Below are 20,648 nucleotides of genomic sequence, written 5' to 3' on the forward strand. Positions count from 1 at the left end.
CACCCTAATTCACTACTTCTTTTTCTGGAGGAAGTTTATTCCTCTGAAGGAAGGAAACTTTGGGATACAATCAACTGTATCTTTATGATTAGGTTTAAGGTAGGAGTGGGGCTGGATGGGAGTTATAGTCCCAACAACATCTGAGGACCCAAGGTTGAGGACCCCTGGTGTAAGGCCTTCTCTGTTGTCATCCCTGGGTTGTGGAATGTGCTCCCCGTGAATATAAGAAGATTGTCTTCCTTGGAGGCCTTTGGGAGAGCCTTAAAGACCCATCTTTTTAGCCTGCTTTTAATGATATCTAGTTTTAATTTTAACTAGTTTAACCCATGCAGAGCATCTGCGTGCTAGTACTTTGTATGATGATCCCCATGGGGGTCATGGAGGAGGATTCCTCAGAGCAAGGGGAGCAGGTTGATACTCTTGTTGACTTAACAGAGCCAGAGCTGACAGGCTCCTCTGCCTCCTTCCCTGCCTCCTCCTGATAAAGCCTCTGAGGTGCTTGAAGTCAGGGACACCTGTCCCAGATCCCCAGAAGCAATGTTTGGCCAGAGTACAGGCTCAAGGGGAGGAATGCTGCAGGTCGGAAAGGCTGGCCAGAAAGAAAAGGTGTTCCAGGTCTGACCTGGCTGCATCTCCCTGACAAGGCTTAGCTGCTGAGAGGGGCTGGACTCTCAGCACACAGCTTATTTAGAACAGCCTGAAAGCTGGATCTGTGCTGGAAACAATGTCTGTGGTGACCAGCCCTGCCCGTGAACAACCTTGACCTTGAAACCGAGACTGTTTGTTTGTACTGACTACAGTTGAGTTCACCCCTGATCCTGATGTCTGTGGAATTCCCAGTGCAGACTTTTGGCAATGTTTTGGGACTACGCTCTGTCTCTGTTCCTGTCGGACCGAGGGTGGTGGCTCTCCTGTTCCCTCTGAAGAGAGTGGCGGCATGCTTCCTTATGATGAGCAGGAAATGTGATGCTTGAGATAGTGCACACAGTGAGAACTGTCAGTTAATGCAAGAGAGCAACACCTGAATAGGGCTATAATTAAGATATGGTTGTTTTGAGCACCTAATTGGGCAAAAGTTAACTTTTGGATCCAACATTTCCTAGCAAGTATTGTTAGGCATCTACTCTTGATAGAGGGTTCATAGGTACCTGCTTTTCTCTACAAGTGGCGGACTTGTCTAAGGTCTTAAGGCTGACTGCTTGGTTTAATAATAGTCATATTATTTAACTCATTTGTCTTCTTCTTTTTATTATTTATTATTATATATATTAATTTCTATGCCACCCCATATGCACGTCCCTGGTGGTTCACAATCCAAAAACACAACAATAAAAACATTAGCACAATTAAAACCTGGGATCACCTCAACTTTCAACACAAGGCTTATTACTTTTTAAAAAACCATTTAAGTTCATCTTTCTCCTTCTCTCTCTTTCTCTCTACCTACCTTTTCTCCTCTAAAAATAAACAACACCTCTCCTCAAACAACAACTTTAAAAACAACAAAAAGAAAATGGTGTGTTGGTGCAATCCACCTTATATCTGGGATGACTCAGTTGTTGGTAATAATAAGCCAGCGGTTGAAAATAAACATCTCATTCATTCATTCAATTTAAATACCGCCCTAAAGTGGCTCAGGGAGGTTTATATTAAAATAAAATAAAAAACACATAATAAAACAATAAAAATAAAATAAAAAACATATAAACCAGATTAAAATCTATCTTCTATCTATATATAAAAGGCTAAAGGAATACGTGGCAACCCCACCCACACCATGCTTTACCAGTTGGAGGTAATGGAGCAGAAGCACCATGGTGATTGGGCAGTGGGGATTCCATATGCAGATAGGGAGGAGGAGCCTGTGGTGGTTAAGTTCAGTTGAAATGTAACTGTTACTGGTCAGAAGATGTGCTTGATTGTAAAGGAGAGAAAAACCTATATATATTCAGGGATTCTCAAACTTGGGTCCTCAGGTGTTATTGGACTTCAACTCCCATAATCCCCAGCCTCAGTGGCCTTTGCTTGAGGATTATGGGAGTTGAAGTCCAATAACACCTGAGGACCCAAGTTTGAGAATCACTGACTATATATAAATAAAAGGATAGCAGGTAGGGGTCTGCAAAGAGAGGGATCAACAGTACGCTATCAGGTTGCAATCCGAAAAACCCTTCCAAAAACGGAAGTTTATTATTTACCGCGCAATCGAATGCAAGTTTTCTTCAGTCTTCAGAAGTAAATGCCAATGGGGCTTACTTACTCTCAAGTAAGTGTGCATAGGATTGCAACTTTACAACGTAATCCCGTGCATGTTTACAGCGCATAGACTTGCACTGTTATTCTGTGCAGCCGATCCTATGCAAGATGACTCGGAAGTAATCTTCAGTGTGTACATGTGCATAGGATGGTTGCCCTGAGGAAATATGGATCGAGAAGGTGTTTCTTTTCCTTGGTTTGGTCCTCCCGGCAGTCCCCGTAGACCACAGAAGGTACGCTTAGGTTTGTGGATGAAGCGGGGCGGGGGGAGTTCTCTTCTCCGGATGATGAAGGATGAAAGATGAAACCCATGCGGCTCCTTTAAAAGGCGTGAGTCCACTCACCCGAGGCTTTCACTTCCGAGTTGAGAGAGATCCGGTTTGCGAAGAGAAAACAAGAGCGTGAGCCAGTCGCCAGCACGAGTGACTAGCAAGGTGGGAGGTCCTTAGAAGCGGGCAGAGCCACCCTCATCATGTATGCTTTGGAACTGCGGGCGTGTCACCAACGAAGCAGGACCGGGGTGTTTGTGGTCCTCGCCTCGTGCTCTGCTGCTATAAGGGGGTATTAGGAAAAACGAGAAATGAAGCTGTACTTTGTAGGTCTGGTTGGTACAATTGTTTCTTCCTCTCCCCGACCACAGGAGGCTGCGTCTCACTGTTAAGTCAGCTGTGTGGAGACGAGTGATTTAGGATATTTGTGATGGTGTCCACCACCTTGTTGCGGGTTTAACCTTCAGCTTCTCTTTCCCGCTCCTCGCTAGTATTTGATATCACCTTCTGCCATCCACGGGGCTACTCACGCTCGCACCCACATCAGGTCACGCGCCGTGCTAGCTTGTCTGCAAAAACTACCACCAAGTGCAGTATTCACAGTCGCTAAAATAAATGAGAATCCCCACTCTGCCTCTAAGAATAGGGCAAGTTGGTCTTGTTTCCTGCTGCACAAGCAGCAGGTGCAGCCCACTCCCTTCCACAACATCCCCTTACTCTAGAATGTTCTAAATTATTATCAGCTGCATGTTAGAATAAACCTTGGCAGGGGGCGGGGGTGGGGGCTGGACGAAAGGCATCATTGTTAGTACAATGACACGGTGGTTAAAGTACAGAATATTCATGGCATGAGCTAAAACCACTGATAAGAGTAAAAATATATGGAGTTTTCAGGCAAAATCTATAGGAGTGTCTCTGCTGCAGAATCCTCATGGATTTTGTATTCAGATGCAAATGTATATTCCTGAGTTTGTTATTAACTGTCAACTAAGTCTAAATCCCCTTTTCCCACAGATGGTATCACCGAGTGTAAACTTCACATTGCAAATAGCTTTTTTAATTTTATTTTCGAAGTGATGTGTGTTAGCAACAATTTAAAATGCCTTCTGGGTGTATAGATGAATAGCATCTGCAAGCTAGAGGGAGTAGGCTTCCATTAGGTCGGGCTATTAATAACAGTAAACTATTATAGTATATGACATGTATAATAACAGTGACTATAGCTTCCAGAAAGGTGGTTGTATTAGGGTTTTTTTGCAGCAAAAACTGTGTCTTGTGGAACCTTAGAGAAGAACAGATTTCATCTCTGAAAGGGCGGTATAGAAATCGAATAAATAATAATAATAACAATAATTTATTGCGGCATATACATTTGTGTATGAGGCTAGGCTACAGCATCTGGGGCTCTTTACCTTGGAAAAGAGGTGACTAATGGGAGACATGATCAAGGTGTATAAAATTATGCATGTTGTGGAGAGAGTGGACAGAGATAAATTTTTCTCCCTCTCTCACAATACTAGAACCAGGGGTCATCCCATAAAACTGAAGGTCAGGAAATTTAAGACCGACAAGAGGAAGTACTTTTTCACATAGCGCATAACTAATCTATGGAATTCTTTGCCATGGAATGTCAGCTTGGATGGCATTAAAAGGGGCTTAGAGAAATTTATGGAGGACAAGTCTATCAAAGGCTACTAGTCTGGTGGTTGTGGGCCACCTCCAGCCTCAGAGGCGTGATGCCTCTCAATACGGGTTTCAGAGGAGTAACAGCAGGAGAGAGGGCATGCACATGCCTCTTGCCTGCGGGCTCCCCAGAGGCATCTGGTGGGCCACTGTGTAAAACAGGATGCTGGACTAGATAGGTCTTGGGCCTGATCCAGCAGGGCTGCTCTTATGAAGCCTGACACCATTATAGATCTGTTAGTTTTTAAATGGCTGTAATGATGCTCTCAGTACTTGCAAAATGCATAGTGCCTTCTAGGAAGTTTATGTATTTTTTTAAAAAGAATAATGCTCAGACAACATTCTTGATATGCAAGATCACATGGTTAAATTTGCCCCCTTTGCCCCCTCCTAACTGGGCAAAGAGACACCTTTTACCGTGGTGATTCTCTTTATTTAGCAGGGGGAGAGTAACTGGCCCTATCCACTCCCAGCACAGTATTCCTCCAGTGACTGTTGCTGGTGTCTATCTTATGTTTCTTTTTAGAATGTGAGCCCTTTGGGGACAGGGTTCCATCTTGTTTGTTTGTTTTTTCTCTATGTAAGCCACTTTTGGAAGGGCTGTATAGAAATCAAATTATTAATAATAATAATAATAATAATAAAAAGCTCTCCTTGATTGTTGAGTATTTGCAGTGTAAATGTAAAATCTGTATTGTCTGGACTGTTCATCTGATTGAAAAATTATTATTATTATTTCTTGTTTACACAGTCAGACAGGTGTTATTGACTGGTTTGTTTTATCCAGACATCAAGTCCTTCCCAAGGACCTGGGATGGCTGAATTTTATTGTCAATTGTTATAGATATCGTTGCAGAATATAGGCTGTTCCCAGTAAAGCTGCTTTTTGTAATTGGCTGATGGTGATTTCTGTGGCCCCTATGGTGTTGAGGTGCTCTTCAAGGTCTTTTGGAACTGCACCCAGGGCGCCAAATACCACTGGGATTATTTTGGTCTTTTTCTGCCACAGCCTTTCAATTTCAATTTGTAGATCTTTGTATTTGGTGATTTTTTTCTATTTCTTTTTCTTCTATTCTGCTATCCCCTGGTACTGCTATGTCGATTATTTTAACTTGTTTTTCTTTCTTCTCGACTACAGTTATATCTGGTGTATTGTGCGGCAGATGTTTGTCTGTTTGTAGTCGGAAGTCCCATAATATTTTTACATCTTCATTTTCTTCAACTTTACAAAGGCGGCACTTGCTGTTTGTTGTGGATTTTTCGACTTTTGCTCTTATCGCATTTGTTCTTAGTGCCTGTTCTTGCGCAGCCAGTATTAAACCCTCTGTTTCTTTCTTCAAGTAACCATTCTTGAGCCATTGCCAGGTCTTGGTGATGTCTGATTTTCAACTTATATTGTGCAAATATTGACAATGCAGGAGCTTATTTTTCCTTCTATTCCTTCTGATTTTGTTATTTTTCCTCTGTTCATTATTAATGCAGCACACTTATCTAGTCCAAACTCCATTGCTATATCGCTACTGAATATACGGACAGTGTTTAGCAGTGATTCGATTTCTGACTGGGACTTCCCATACAACTTCAGATCGTCCATGTACAGCAGATGCTTGATTTTACTTGATGTTTTAGATGTTTGGTATCCAAGGACTGTTTTGTTTATTATTTGTGAAAGTGGGGTCATGGCGATTACAAACAAGAGAGGGGATAGTGAGTCCCCTTGGAAAATGCCAATTCTAATGCTAACCTGTCCAAGTGTCTCGCCATTGATTGTTTACTGTGTACTCCACATGCTCATTGCTTTCTTAATGAATATCTGAATGTTTTTGCTGACACCAGTTGTTTCTAAACATTTTAGTATCCATGTGTGAGGCAATGAATCGAAGGCTTTCTTGTAGTCAATCCATGCAACACTTAGATTTGTGTTTCTTCTCTTGCAGTTTTCTAAAATCATTTTGTCAATCAGCAGCTGGTCTTTTGTGCCTCTGGTGTTCGGGCAATTTCCTTTCTGTTCAACTGGAAGCTGTTTGTTAGTTAATAAGTGTTGCATCACTTCATCTGCTATTATTCCAGTTAATAATTTGAACATGTTTGGCAGACAGGTTATCGGTCTATAATTACTTGGAACTGCACCTTTTGCTGGGTCTTTCATGATGAGATGAGTTTTCCCAGTTGTTAGCCATTGTTCAATATCACCTCCTTGCAAAATGTGATTGAACTGTTTTGATAGTTGTTTATGAAGGCTTGTTAGGTGTTTAAGCCAAAAGCCGTGCAGTTCATCGTCGCCTGGCGCAGTCCAATTTTTAATTTTCTTTGCTCTTTCACTTATTAATCCTGGTGTTGTTATTAGATCTTGCATTTGTTGGTTACATTTTTTGACATCTCTCATCTAGTCTGCTTTTTTATTATAATCTATTGGATTGTCCCATAATTTCCCCCAGAATTGCACTGTTTCTTCTTTATTTGGTGTTTCTAGGTTTCTCGCAGTTTCTCCTTCTATGCTTTGGTAGAAATGTCTCTGATTCGACTGGAATTGGAGATTCTGCCTGTGTTGTGTAATTCTGGCTTCATATCTGCTAAGCTTCTTTGACACTGCTGTTATTTGCTGCTTTATTATTTCCAGGACTTGTCTAACTTTCCTTGAATCTAGGTGGTATTTTTGGATCAGATACTGTTTGGTGTTTTCATTCATCAGCTTCTTGTCTTTCATATCTTTCAATTTACTAGCATCTGATCTAAGCCTGGAGATTTTATTTTCTAATCTAATCTTCCATTTAGGTGATGTACTGCTTTCTTTTTTGACAGGTCCACTGATCTTATATCTGAGCTCTTGTGTTGTTGTTGTTGCTGCACTGTACATTAGTTGGTTTGTTTCTTGCAAATTATTGGTTGTTATTTCTGCAAGTGTAGCATTGACATCTTTTAATGCCTGAGTAAGTTGTTTCTTAGCAACTGTTTTTAGAGCTGGAAGTCAAACCCTGGTGGTTGTTTGGTTCATGTGCTCAGTTATTATTTGCTTTAGTTCTTGTTGCTTTTCTGTTAAATGGCATTCGGGTTTTTGAGGTGAAGGCAAAGGGGCTGTTGCCTGGTTTTGATTTTGAAGCAGTTCAGCAACAGTGGCATCCTCGATTTCCAACACCTCCTCCACCTTCGCCTGAGCAGCTTCTTCAGTTGGTGGGAATTCTTCTTCCATATCTTGATCCTGTGTTGCTCTTTGCAGTTCTTCCAGCTCAACTTCTGTGAATACTTTATTTCTTATTATGTATCTTCTCTGGTCTGCTAGCCTTTGTTCTGTTATTTCTGTATCTGGATGCTTCTCTTTCCAAATTTGGTATGTTCTTTTAAAATAACCTCTTCTAGTTGGACTAGACTTGTAATAGCAGATCATTATTTCCTTGTTGGCATTTTTCGTATATTTTTTTCGGTTAAGCGACGTTTCTTCCAGTAACCCTGCAGTCTCCAGCCCTGGTTGCTCAACTGAAGATCCTGAGTACTGTTGCCCACTTGCCACCAGATGTCCAGGGACTCCAGCACCTGGCGCGGTCCTTGTTGACCCGGGCGACGACCGATCCGGTATAGATTTATTAAAGTTACGTCTCACCATCTTGTTTATGGGAGAGGCACTCTTTGTCTGGCTCCTCTGGTGAGACCTGTCCAGTATAGTTGGACCTCTGGCATAGCTCTCACCTTCCTCAGAGCACACAAGCCCCACAACCACGCCAAGGTAGTGCCTTACTGGGGGTTGTTGTTGTTTGTTTACACAGTTAGACAGGTGTTATTGACTGGTTTGTTTTATCCAGATATCAAGTCCTTCCCAAGGACCTGGGATGGCTGAATTTTATTATCACTATTATTGCTGTTATTATTATAGATATCATTGCAGAATATAGGCTGTTCCCAGTAAAGTTGCTTTTTGTAATTGGCTGATGGTGATTTCTGTGGCCCCTATGGTGTTGAGGTGTTCTTCAAGGTCTTTTGGAATTGCACCTAGGACGCCAATTACTACTGGGATTATTTTGGTCATCTTCTGCCACAGCCTTTCAATTTCAATTTATAGATCTTTGTATTTGGTGATTTTTTCTATTTCTTTTTCTTCTATTTTGCTATCACCTGTTACTGCTGTGTTGATTATTTTAACTTGTTTTTCTTTCTTCTTGACTACAGTTATATCTGGTGTATTGTGTGGCAGATGTTTGTCTGTTTGTAGTCGGAAGTCCCATAATATTTTTGCATCTTCATTTTCTACCACTTTTTCAATTTTATGGTCCCACCAATGTTTGGCTACAGGTAGCTTGTATTTTTTGCAGATGTTCCAGTGTATCATCCCTGCTACCTTGTCATGCCTTTGTAGTCAGTCTGTGCGATCTTTTTACAACAGCTGATTAGGTGGTCTACGGTTTTGTCTGCTTCTTTACAAAGGCGGCACTTGCTGTTTGTTTTTGATTTTTTGACTTTTGCTCTTATTGCATTTGTTCTTAGAGCCTGTTCTTGTGCAGTCAGTATTAAACCCTCTGTTTCTTTCTTCAAGTTGCCATTCTTAAGCCATTGCCAGGTCTTGGTGATGTTTGATTTTCCAGTTATATTGTGCAAATATGGACCATGCAGTGGCTTATTTTTCCTTTTTTCTCCTTGGTTCATCAACATCATCATTATCTCACACTGATGGAATTAATGCATGGTCTCAAATAGTGTAAGAGAATTTGCAAAGTGATTTTAGTGTTGTGTATGAAAATGCTCATAGACTTGTATTCTACATTTATATTGGTTTTGACTGAAAGGGAAGGTAGTGGTTTTGTCACTTTCTTGCATTTTTCTTCTCTTGTAGCTGCATATTTCAATGATTAGTGATAGTGGCTAGGAGGACTGGGTAATTTTAAAGTTGTTAAATTTGGCAGTCAGGAGACATGACAAAATAATTTGTGGCAGAAATAAACTTGTTTTATTTATTAGCTATATTATATACTAAAAAGCGATTAAACTTGGTCTTCAGGCTATTGTTGTATGTGTTGAGGATGGTCCTGGCATTCCTAGTGTAATGGCCTCTCTAAATTCATTCTAACAGGAACTAATTTGTTTTGGATAAATTAAAATGTAAATACTTTGGAAGCAGGGTGAGCATTGCAAACACCACTAATAATACATCTGAATGATTGAGTCTAGAGGCAAGTTTATACAATTGTTTATACAGGAAAATGACCATCAGATGGTAGTCTTAAAGTATTTAATTGTGTAGGGAGCAGGCAGCTGTCTGGGGAAAATGGTTGCAGGAGATACTGATGCCCCAGGTAGTGTAGGAGTTGCAAAAGAAAGGCATTTGCTGTTGTTGGGAAAGTATAATTTCCCCAAACAACTAGCAGTTTAGCTGTAAACATATGAAGCTGCCTTAGACCATTTTTCCACCTAATCCATTATTATCTACTCTGGTAGGTAGCAGCTTTCCAAGATCCCTGACAGAGGGCTTACCCATTCCTGTTCCCTGAGATTCTTTAACTGGAGATGTCAGAAAAAGAACATGACATCCATTTATTCTGCCACTGAACTGTGCCTCCCCCTGACACATTCATCCACAGCCTTGGCAACAACTAGCTTCATTAAACAGAAGTAGGTTGTTGTCCAACAAACCAAACTTATTTTTATTTTCATTGTCCACAGAAAGTAGAGGTGACTGGAATAGTTAAACCTGCCATGAGATGCATCTGCCTTGGAATTTTTGTTTTTGTACTTACTTCTCTGCTGGCTGATGCTACGTTGTCAAAAACAGATACAAAAAAAGCTGCCTCAAAAACATTGGAGGAGAAGGTAGGAGAAAATATTTGGTTTCCTGGCATCTATATTTGACCAACAAAGACTTATCAGATGCTGTGGGGATTTTGATTTTCAATTTGTTATTGATAGATGCCTGTTGAATATTGCAGTGCAACTTGAGGCCAAACTAGATGAGACCAGAGCAGCTTGTTTGTAGTTTAACGTGCCTGCCCTGTTGATGTGCAAAGATGATGGTGGGTGCAAATCTAGTGATAATATGCAGCTGGGCTGAGAGAGAAAAGGGTCTGCAGTGAGAGCATGGGGAGGTGAACAAGAGAGGACTGAGCTTCCTTCACCCACATGAACCAGGTTCAACCCCCACCGCCGCCACGGAACTTGAGTGATTCAGGTCAGTCTCTCTCGGCTTAGCCTACCTTACAGGATGATTGTGAGGATAAAATTGTGAGGAGGCCATGTACACCACCCTGAGTTTGCTGGAAGAAGGGTGGGATAAAAATCTAATGGGGAAAGCAATTAATGAAACACATGTAGCAGAAACTTGGATAAGCAAATATGGCTTCTCCTGTTACATCTAGTTTGGCCCTTGAGTTGGGCAGCTGCTACTGCTTTTTGCGAAAATGCGCAGTTCAACAGACCATCCCCATTAATCCTGTGTTGTTTGGGTATTGCCAATAACCTATGGACTGTGGCATACTTGCTGAATGTGTCAACCTCTTCTTGTTACATTGAGGTAAATATAGTTAGACTCTGTTTGCATTGGCTGTTTTACCTGTGTTATGTCTCAGAACACACAATTTCAAGTGGCAAATTGTTGTACCTAGTTTTGAGCAAGTATATAGCTCTTCTATCCTTTGTTGCTCCTGTGCTGCTTTCCATAAGTACTGATTCAGATTCTTTGCTTTCCCAACCAAAAAGATAATCTAGGGTAGAGTTCATATGCCTTCTTTTCCTTTGGAAGAGAGACTACTGGAGCTTTATGAAGCTTTGTAATATCTTTTTACAACTATACAGACTGAACACAGACAGATAGTGCTATTTGTAAAGCAGAGTTGGTTTCAAAGCAACACCTAGACCCTGAAATGCCCAAGACTGCTTTTGCTGGCTTGCTCGATAAACATTTCTTCTGTATCAGGCCATACTGAAATCCAGGCCATTTTTCTCCTTTCAGTGACCAACCCAGGCAAAGAGGTATGACACATTTTGAGAGTTTAGAATAGCCACTGCCTATGAGATTTCATTAGTCAGGATCCCATTCATCAAACATATGGAAAGAGGGGCCATACTGTTAAAACAAAAAAAAAAAAGGTTTTGTTGCAGTAAACAATTTACATGCATGATTGTTCAGAAATGTCGGGGTTTCCTCCCCTCTTCCTTGAGACAGGGAGGTGTGCTCGGCTAGTCAGTAGAGTGCTGAGAGAATCCGGGGGCTCCAGCCGCCAGGACAGTCCCGGCAATTACCTCTCAGAAGCCAGAGAGGATTCAGAGAGACATGCCACATTTGCCGGGTGATGGGTAGGCATTGCCCAAGAGGCAGCAGATTGGTGGAGAGGGAGTAGCCAGGAAAGCGGCTCCACAGCTGCAAGCAGCTGGAGGAATGATAAGGCAGGGGGTGGAGTTGGGGAATGAGCCCCCTGTGGAGGCCAGGGATTGAGTGTCCAGGCCATGTGCCTGGCCAGGGAAGACAGAGCTGGCTGAAAGCGGGGAGGAGTGTCCGAGATGCAGGGATTTATTTAAGGCAGAGGCTGCCGAGGATGAGCAGATCCGTCGGGATGGGGTTGTGAGCCTGACGGTTGCCCGGAGAGGGGCTCAGACTTTTGGCTCCCACTGATAGGTGAAGGCGGGGAGTGAATAAACTTCCTTCCTTCCTTCCTCAACTCTGAGGCAATGCCCGCGCCTATAATTCACTGAGAGAGCAGAAAGGGCACTTGGGAGAATTCCTCCTCCCAAAAGCCAGACCGGGGGGGTGGGGGGAGAGAATTAGAAGAAAATAGAAAACTTCATTTAAATGTATTTTTTCTGGTTCATGATTTATATAATCTCTGTTTAAAGTTAATCCATCCTGCTCAGGTTTGTCTTCTATAGCCCTGTGAAACTGTAGTTCCTGGGAGACTTGCAATATATGTCAGGGGGAGGGGGGTTTGCCCACTAGTGGAGGCTGGGAACTTCCAGATATGTGAGGCAGGAAGCTGCTACCAAATGCAGCTTTCCACTGTGTATACCAGTAACACCCCTGCTAACTGGGCAAAGAGGCACCTTTTTAACGTGGTGATTCTCTTTATTTAGCAGGGGGAGAGTAACTGGCCCTCTCCACCCCCAGCACAGTATTCCTCCCATGTTGCGGGTGTCTATCTTATGTTTCTTTTTAGATTGTGAGCCCTTTGAGGACAGGGATCCATCTTATTTATTTATTATTTCTCTGTGTAAACCGCCTGAGCCATTTTTTTAGAAATCGAACCAACAAACAAAATAAATGAGTGCACACTTATCACACATAATGAGCTATATGCAGGATTCATTCAACTTCCTTTTTGGAATTGATATACGTTTAGGAAAACTTGTAATGTAAGAAGTGTTTTTGAAATTCACTTTCACCTTTAGATCCTTTATCTTAGATTGTTCAAGCCACAAATGAGCTCCAGAACAAGCAACTAAAAACATTTGCCAGACTTTCAGAATGTAATTACAAATAGGCCTTACCTGTGCCTCACTGCCACAACTGCTCAATTACTTCCCAACCCTAGTATAGTACTTGATTATTGTGACTGTGTTGGACAAGAGTTCAGTAGCCTGTATAAAAGCTCTTTCAGACACAGTTGGTTATCTAGGATATGTTAAATGTAAATTTTGTCCAAATGGGGATATAACCATTTGAGGTAATTTTCTCATTTGTGGAGAAGTATGTAAAGTAATGTTGCTTCAGATCATTTTTGCAATCAGTGCTATCAAAGTCTTTATTCAGTTGAAGGAATTCATCTCATTTATGTGGAATATTCAGAGTGTAGTGATGCAGTTGATATAACTCAGTAATTATCTTTGTATATTGTATGGTTATTTTTATGTATGTATTTTACATTTTTATATTAGATCTGTTTTTATATTTTAGCATAATATTTTAATTGTGTAATTTTTATAGTTTTAATTTTTTCTTTGTGAACCGCCTTGTGATTGTTTTTAATGAAAGGCGGTATATAAATTTAACAATCAATCAATCATTCAATCAATAATTGGATGAACTGCCAAAGAAAAACACAAGAACATTAGTCTTGAAAATCTGGACCAAAAGTACAGGTAGTACAACATTCTGCTTCCAGTAATGACTCATCTGATGCTTCTGAGAAGTGCACAAGCAGGACATGAAAGCAGAGCTTGATATTCTTAGATGTACTGCTTCTGAAGATGGAGGTTCTGCTTAGTTACTATGCTTAATACCTGTTTGTGAACAACTATTTTCCATTCATTTTTCTAATCCTTTTTAAAGCTTCTAAACTAATGTGCACAATTGTATCTTGTGGTAGTAGAATTCATTAGCTACATCTAAAACAGTTTTCTTTGCAGACTCATCATTCAGATAAAGTGGTCCAAGACCGTGATCTTGTAGTCACTGATCCAAAAGCTAAAGATATTATACTCGAACACAAAAGCTACTGTGCCAAGAAAGCAAGAGAGCGATACTTCTTAGGAGATGTTCTGGGCTATATTACACCTGTAAGTACTGAGAGAAAGAAATCAAGTTAAACTCATACAGCTGTAAGAATGCTGGTATGCTTTGCAGCTTTTTATTAATGAAAATGTCGAGCACGTAAACAACTTAATCTGTTGTGTGTCTTGTTCTAATATCTTTGCTTTGTCTTTTTGCTAGTGGAACAACCATGGTTATGACATTGCTAAAATATTTGGAAACAAATTTACGACTATCTCACCAGTCTGGCTGCAGGTGAAGAGAAGGGGCAAGGAGAAATTCCAGATCACAGGGCTTCATGATGCTGATAAAGGTTTTCATTCTGTACTTCATATTCTATGTCTGGTGATCACTGTCGAGTGCTTCTGCAGTTTGACTTGCCAGTGTTAATGTGCTTTTTGTAAATATCCTGTCTGGGCTTCAAGAGCTGCTTTAGGTATGTCCAAAGAATTGGGCATGCCCAGTGGAATCTTTGGCTTCTTCCTTCTGTCTGACTGATCCCCATCCCGTATTGCAAACTGCTTTTACAATGTTCTGAGTTTCAAAACATACGCTGTACAGACTATGGGAAGCTCTGGTGTTCATGAAACACAATTCTGAATCTCCCTTGAGAACATGAAACTAGTCATGTGGTTCTTTGGATTCAGGCCTCTGATTTGTGCTGTAAAATACTTCTATTTGTGGCTAGTAGAGATACAATTTTGAGTAACAGCAAATTTGATGGAGCAAAATAAATTGGTCTGTAATTCAGTGTGTTCTAAGCAACAGATAATATAATCTGGTTAGTAATGACATAGCATTTTTTTAAACTTGAACTCCCATTGCAGCTCCCATGTTGAGCTCATTCAATAATAAGTTGAAAAGGAATACATTTTATTTTAACTTGAGCTTTTGTAGGCCTGTGCATGTGAATGTCCATAATGTGAAGATGTTGATATTAACATGTGAATGTTAACTAATCCATGAATGTAAAAAATGTCCAAAAATAGACATGTATTTCACCACTCTCAGACATACACTTTGTGAATGTCACCATTCATTAGTATATCTGGGAGTGTCAACATTCACACAAGAAAGCTGAGACTAAATTTCAAACATTTATTGTAACCTAAAATATCACACATCTATAAGTATTCCATGGAGGGGAAAGACTGTTTTGAAAATTGAAAGGTATTAGTGAAAATCAGGTCCTTTATTTGGACCTGATAAGTTAAGGCCATATAAATTAAAGCCTGAGAGCATAGCGAACAGAGCATAGTGAACAGGGATAGCAAACAGGACATAGGAGTTTAGCGGGAAGTGTGTGTGGGAGTTTGGATCACAAGGAGCCTGGTGGAGAAGAGAACGTAAGTACATATTCCTCCCTCGTATCCCTCATATTCTTGGGAAAGGCTGTTTGGACAGTTAAATAGCTGACCATTACAGCTGAGACCTATCCTTCTAATAAACAGATAATAAACTACTTAAAATAAACTATCTCTGAATATTGTAAACAGCCAACAAGACAGTATGAAGATAGAAAGTCAGCAGGGGAAGGGGCACTTCCCAGTGTATTGCACAGAGTGCCACATGTATGACTATTTGCCCCATGGGCAGAAGTCATGGGTGTGTGCTCGGTGCAAGGAGCTCCTGGCCCTCAGGCAACAAATCCATTCCCTTGAGACCAAGGTGGCAGATCTGGAGAAGCTCAGAGAGACAGAGAGGCATGTGGACGAGACCTTCAGGAATGTGATAGAGGCATCCCACTCCAGGGCTGGTAGCTCCTCTGCTGTCAGGGAGAATGAAGGTCTTGGGCAAGGAGGACATCAGTCTGAGGAAGAGGGAAATGCTCCTTTAGAAGGGACCCCTTCCGTGGATGATGAGCCCATATCCTCTCGCACGGGGGATACTCCTCTGGGGGGTGGGGGCCTCCTTGTAGTTGGTGATTCGATCATTAGAGGTATAGAGAGATGGGTTTGTGACCCGCGTGTTGACCGCACGGTGACTTGCCTACCTGGTGTGAAGGTTGCGGACATTACGCAGCGTCTAGACAGGCTCCTAGGCAGTGCTGGGGAGGAGACAGCTGTCATGGTGCACGTTGGCACCAACGATGTGGGGAAATGTAGTCGGGAGGTCCTGGAAGCCAAATTTAGGCTGATAAGTAGCATTTTGAAGTCCAGGACCCCCAAGGTAGCATTCTCAGAAATGCTGCCTGTTCCACGCGCAGGTACAGTGAGACAGGCAGAGCTGAGGGGTTTCAATGCGTGGATGAGACGGTGCCAGGAGGAGGGGTTTAGATTTGTTAGGCACTGGGACACATTTTGGGGCAAGCAAGGCCTGTACAAAAGGGATGGGCTGCACTTGAACCAAGATCGAACCAGACTGCTGGCGCTTAAAATCAAAAAAGTTGCAGAGCAGCTTTTAAAATGACGCCTGGGGAACAGCCGACGGTAGCTGGGCAGTATCCCGTTTGGCAAAAGCCATCCCTTAAAGTGCAAGGGTGCAATGAATTCAGATAAAACAGAAGGGGACAGTGCAGAACTGCATAAAGAGCAGACAGGAGCCTGTGCCAGCAGGTCAAAGAGTCATAAGAATAGCATACTTCAGGGGAGAGATTCAGAGTGTAGGTGCTTATATGCTAATGCCAGAAGCCTCCGAGCCAAGATGGGTGAGCTGGGTGCTTGGTTGCTAATGCAGAAATAGATATAGTGGGCATAACAGAGACATGGTGGAACAGTGAGAACCGGTGGGACACAGTTATCTTTGGGTATAAACTCTACAGAAAGGACAGGGAGGGGTGCATTGGAGGTGGAGTAGCACTGTATGTTAAAGAAGGGATAGAATCTTACAAGCTTGAAAACCTAGGTGGACTGGAGTCTTCCACAGAAACCCTGTGGGTGACTATACAAGGCTGGAAAGGGAACGTGCTACTGGGGACGTGCTATCGCCCTCCGGATAAAAACGCCAACAGTGACTGGGAGTTGCAGCAGGAAATCAGGGAGGCGTCAAGGAGAGGCAGGGCTGTAATTATGGGTGACTTCAATTACCCACACATAGACTGGGCAAATTCACAGTCGGGTCAGGACAAAGAGGTCAAATTTCTAGATACACTAAATGACTGTGCCCTAGAACAGTTGGTCATGGAACCGACCAGAGCGAAGGCGACCATGGACCTAATTCTGAATGACACCCAGTACCTGGTGCGTGACGTCAGTGTCATCGACCCTTTAGGGAACAGTGACCACAGTGCCATCACATTCAGCATACATGTGGGGAGAGAATCACCAAGGATGTCTAACACGGACATTTTGAATTTCAGAAGAGGAAACTTCTCCAAAATGAGGAGTATGGGGAAAAGAAAGCTGAAAGGGAAATCCAGGAGAGTCATTTTGTTCCAGAGTGCATGGAGTTTACTCAAAACCACAATACTAGAAGCCCAGTTAGATTGTATACCCAAAAGGAGGAAAGATACCACTAAGTCCAGGAGGATGCCAGCATGGCTCACGGGTACCGTCAAAGAAGCCATAAAAGGGAAGAAGACTTCCTTCTGAAATTGGAAGGCCTGTCCAAATGAAGAGAACAGAAAGTAACACAAACTCTGGCAAAAGAACTGCAAGGTGACAATAAGGGAGGCAAAGAGAGAGTTTGAGGAACATTTAGCCAAAAGTATCAAGGGGAATAACAAAAACTTCTTTAAGTACATCAGAAGCAGGAAACCTGCCAGGGAGGCGGTTGGGCCATTAGACAATGAGGGAGTGAAAGGGATTTTTAAGAAGGATATGGAGGTTGCAGAGAAGCTAAATGAATTCTTTGCAGCTGTCTTCACGGCAGAGGATACTGAGCATATACCTGTTCCTGAACTAGGCTTTTTGGGGATGGAGGCTAGAGACCTGAATCAGCTAGTAGTGACAAGAGAAGATGTACTAAACTGTCTGGAAAAACTGAAAGCTAACAAATCACCAGGGCCGGATGGCATCCATCCAAGAGTCCTCAAAGAACTCAAATGTGAAATTGCTGACCTCCTTGCTAAATTTTTCAACTTATCCCTGAAATCGGGCTCTGTACCAGAGGACTGGAGAGTAGCAAATGAAACACCGATTTTCAAAAAGGGACCCAGGGGCGATCCGGGAAATTACAGGCCAGTTAGCCTAATGTCCGTTCCAGGCAAATTGATGGAAAGCATCCTCAAGGATAAAATTGTAAAGCACCTAGAAGAACAGGCCCTGCTGGGAGTGAGCCGGCATGGCTTCCACAAAGGTAAATCTTGCCTCACCAAACTTTTGGACTTCTTTGAGGGTGTCAGCGAGTGTGTGGATCAAGGTGATCCAGTTGACATAGTCTACCTGGACTTCCAAAAAGCTTTTGACAAAGTTCCTCATCAACGACTCCTGAGGAAACTTAGCAGTCATGGGATAAGGGGACAGGTACATGTGTGGATTGCTAACTGGTTGAAAGACAGGAAACAGAGGGTAGGTATAAATGGAGAGTTTTCACAATGGAGGGAAGTAAGAAGTGGGGTTCCCCAGGGATCTGTACTGGGACCGGTGCTTTTTAATTTATTCATAAATGATCTAGAAGCAGGGGTAAGTAGCGAGGTGGCCAAATTTGCAGATGATACCAAACTCTTCCGGGTAGTGAAATCCAAAACGGATTGTGAGCAGCTCCAAAAGGATCTCTCCAAACTGGGGGAGTGGGTGACAAAATGGCAAATGCAGTTCAATGTTAGCAAGTGTAAAGTGATGCACATTGGGACGAAGAACCCCAACTTCAAGTATATGCTGAAGGGATCTGAGTTGTCGGTGACTGACCAGGAGAGGGATCTTGGGGTCGTGGTGGACAGCTCGTTGAAAGTGTCAACTCAATGTGCGGCAGCTGTGAAAAAGGCCAATTCCATGCTAGGGATCATTAGAAAGGGGATTGAAAAATATTAATATTATAATAAGGCTAAACTTTATAGTTGTTATTTCACGAAGAGAGGTGCGCGGGAAGTCCATTTGTGTTTATTATGATTGTTAATGGTTATTATTGTTAAAAGTTAATTAAAAAATTGAATTTGCAGAAAAAGAAAAGAAAGGGGATTGAAAATAAAACGGCTAATATTATAATGCCCTTGTACAAAACTATGGTGCAACCACACTTGGAGTACTGCATACAAATCTGGTCACCACATCTTAAAAAGGATATTGTTGAACTGGAAAAGGTGCAGAAGAGGGCAACCAAGATGATCAGGGGCCTTGAGCACCTTTCTTATGAGGCAAGACTACAACACCTGGGGCTTTTTAGTTTAGAAAAAAAGGCAACTGCGGGGAGACCTGATAGAGGTCTACAAAATCATGCATAGTTTGGAGAATTTGGAGAGAGAGAAATTCTTTTCCTTCTCACATAACACTAGAAACCAGGGGTCACTCCATGAAATTGATTGCCAGCAGGTCTAGGACCAACAAACGGAAGTACTTTTTCACACAACGCGTGATCCACTTGTGGAACTCTCTGCCACAGGACATAGTGACAGCCAACAACCTGGATGGCTTTAAGAGGGGTTTGGATAACTTCATGGAGGAGAGGTCCATCAATGGCTACTAGTCGGAGGGCCGTGGGCCATCTCCAATCTCAAAAGGCAGGAATTGCTCTGAGAACCAGTTGTAGGGGAGACATGGCAGGAGAGAGGGCACGCCCTCAACTCCTGCTTGTGGCTTCCAGCAGCATCTGGTGGGCCACTGTGAGAAACAGGATGCTGGACTAGATGGGCCTTGGGCCTGATCCAGCAGGGATGTTCTTATGACCTGATTCCAATCTTTATTCTAACACATGGGAGAATGTGAAGCTGGAAAGGCACACACATCAACTCACAGAATACTGACTCACTAGTTTTATTGAAATGAATTAAAATAGGCATTGAATGTCTTACAGAGAAAATAAGGAGCAATTAAACAAAGGAACTTAGATGCATGCATGGAAAAGAAACATAGAAAAGCATTTTCAGTACAACATAAGAGTCCTACAACTATCCAGTTAAATCAAACTCATAACAGCCTTGATCAGGCCCAAGGCCTATCCAGTGTCCAGCAACCTGTTTCACACAGTGGCCCACAGGCAAGAGTTGTGGGCATGCCCTCTGTTTTGCTGTTGCTCCCTTGCAACTGGTATTTAGAGGCTTCTTGCCCCTTAGGCTGGAGGTAATCTGTAGTTCTCAGTCTAGTAGCCATTGATAGACATGGAGGACAGATTGAAGTCCCTTTTAAAGCTATTCAAGCCAGTGGCCATCACCACATCTTGTGACAGAGAATTCCATAGATTAAGTATGTGCCTTGTGGAAAAAGTACTTCCTCTTATCTATCCTAAATTTCCTAGCCTTTAGTTTCATGGGATGACCCCTGGTTCTAGTCTTGTGAGAGAGGGAGAAAAAATTCTCTTTATGTACTCTTTCTACTCCATGCATAATTGTATAAACCTCTATTGTCTCCCCTTAGTTGCCTCTTTTCCAAACTAAGAAGCCCCACATGCTGCAGCCTTGCCTTATAAAGAAGATGCTTCAGGCCCCATATCATCTTGGTTGCCCTCTTCTGCACCTTCTCCACTTCTACAATGTTCTCCTTAAGATACGGTGACCAGAACTGCACATAGAACTCCAAATGTGGTCACATCATAGATTTGTAAAAAGGCATTATAATATTGGGTTTTTAAAATTCTGCTTCCTAATGATCCCTAGCACGGAGTTTGCTTTTTTCACAGCTGCCGTGCACTGAGTCGACACTTTCAACAACCACAACCCCAAGATATCTCTCCTGGTCAGTCACTTATAGCTCTAACCTCATCAGTATATATGTGAAGCTGGGTTGTTGTTTTTTTGCCACTATATGCATTACATTACACTTGCTTACACTGAACCACATATTAAGAACATAAGAACAGCCCTGCTGGATCAGGCCCAAGGCCTATCTAGTCCAGCATCCTGTTTCACACAGTGGCCCACCAGATACCTCTGGAGAGCCCACAGGCAAGAGTTATGTGCATGCCCT

At 42.2% G+C, this 20,648-nt stretch overlaps 1 protein-coding gene across 17 annotated transcripts in view; it reads left to right on the forward strand.

Moving 5' to 3' along the window:
• CHID1 (chitinase domain containing 1) overlaps window positions 1-20,648 on the forward strand; it is a 192,734-nt gene that overhangs the window by 11,208 nt on the left and 160,878 nt on the right. For 3 of the 17 annotated variants that reach the window (XM_053246501.1, XM_053247218.1, XM_053247294.1), the window contains exons 1-4: window positions 2,339-2,489; window positions 9,858-10,004; window positions 13,515-13,676; window positions 13,831-13,963. In XM_053246501.1, the coding sequence (XP_053102476.1) occupies window positions 2,424-2,489; window positions 9,858-10,004; window positions 13,515-13,676; window positions 13,831-13,963 (508 nt within the window). In that variant the 5' untranslated portion in view covers window positions 2,339-2,423. Of the gene's footprint in view, window positions 1-2,052; window positions 2,267-2,330; window positions 2,490-2,534; window positions 2,861-2,926; window positions 3,073-9,857; window positions 10,005-13,514; window positions 13,677-13,830; window positions 13,964-20,648 lie in introns of those variants that run through there. The other 14 variants (XR_008306396.1, XM_053247131.1, XM_053246259.1 and 11 more) reach the window with 13 other exon arrangements.

The sequence above is a fragment of the Hemicordylus capensis genome, chromosome 1, assembly GCF_027244095.1.
Source record: "Hemicordylus capensis ecotype Gifberg chromosome 1, rHemCap1.1.pri, whole genome shotgun sequence".
Taxonomy (NCBI): Eukaryota; Metazoa; Chordata; class Lepidosauria; order Squamata; family Cordylidae; genus Hemicordylus; species Hemicordylus capensis.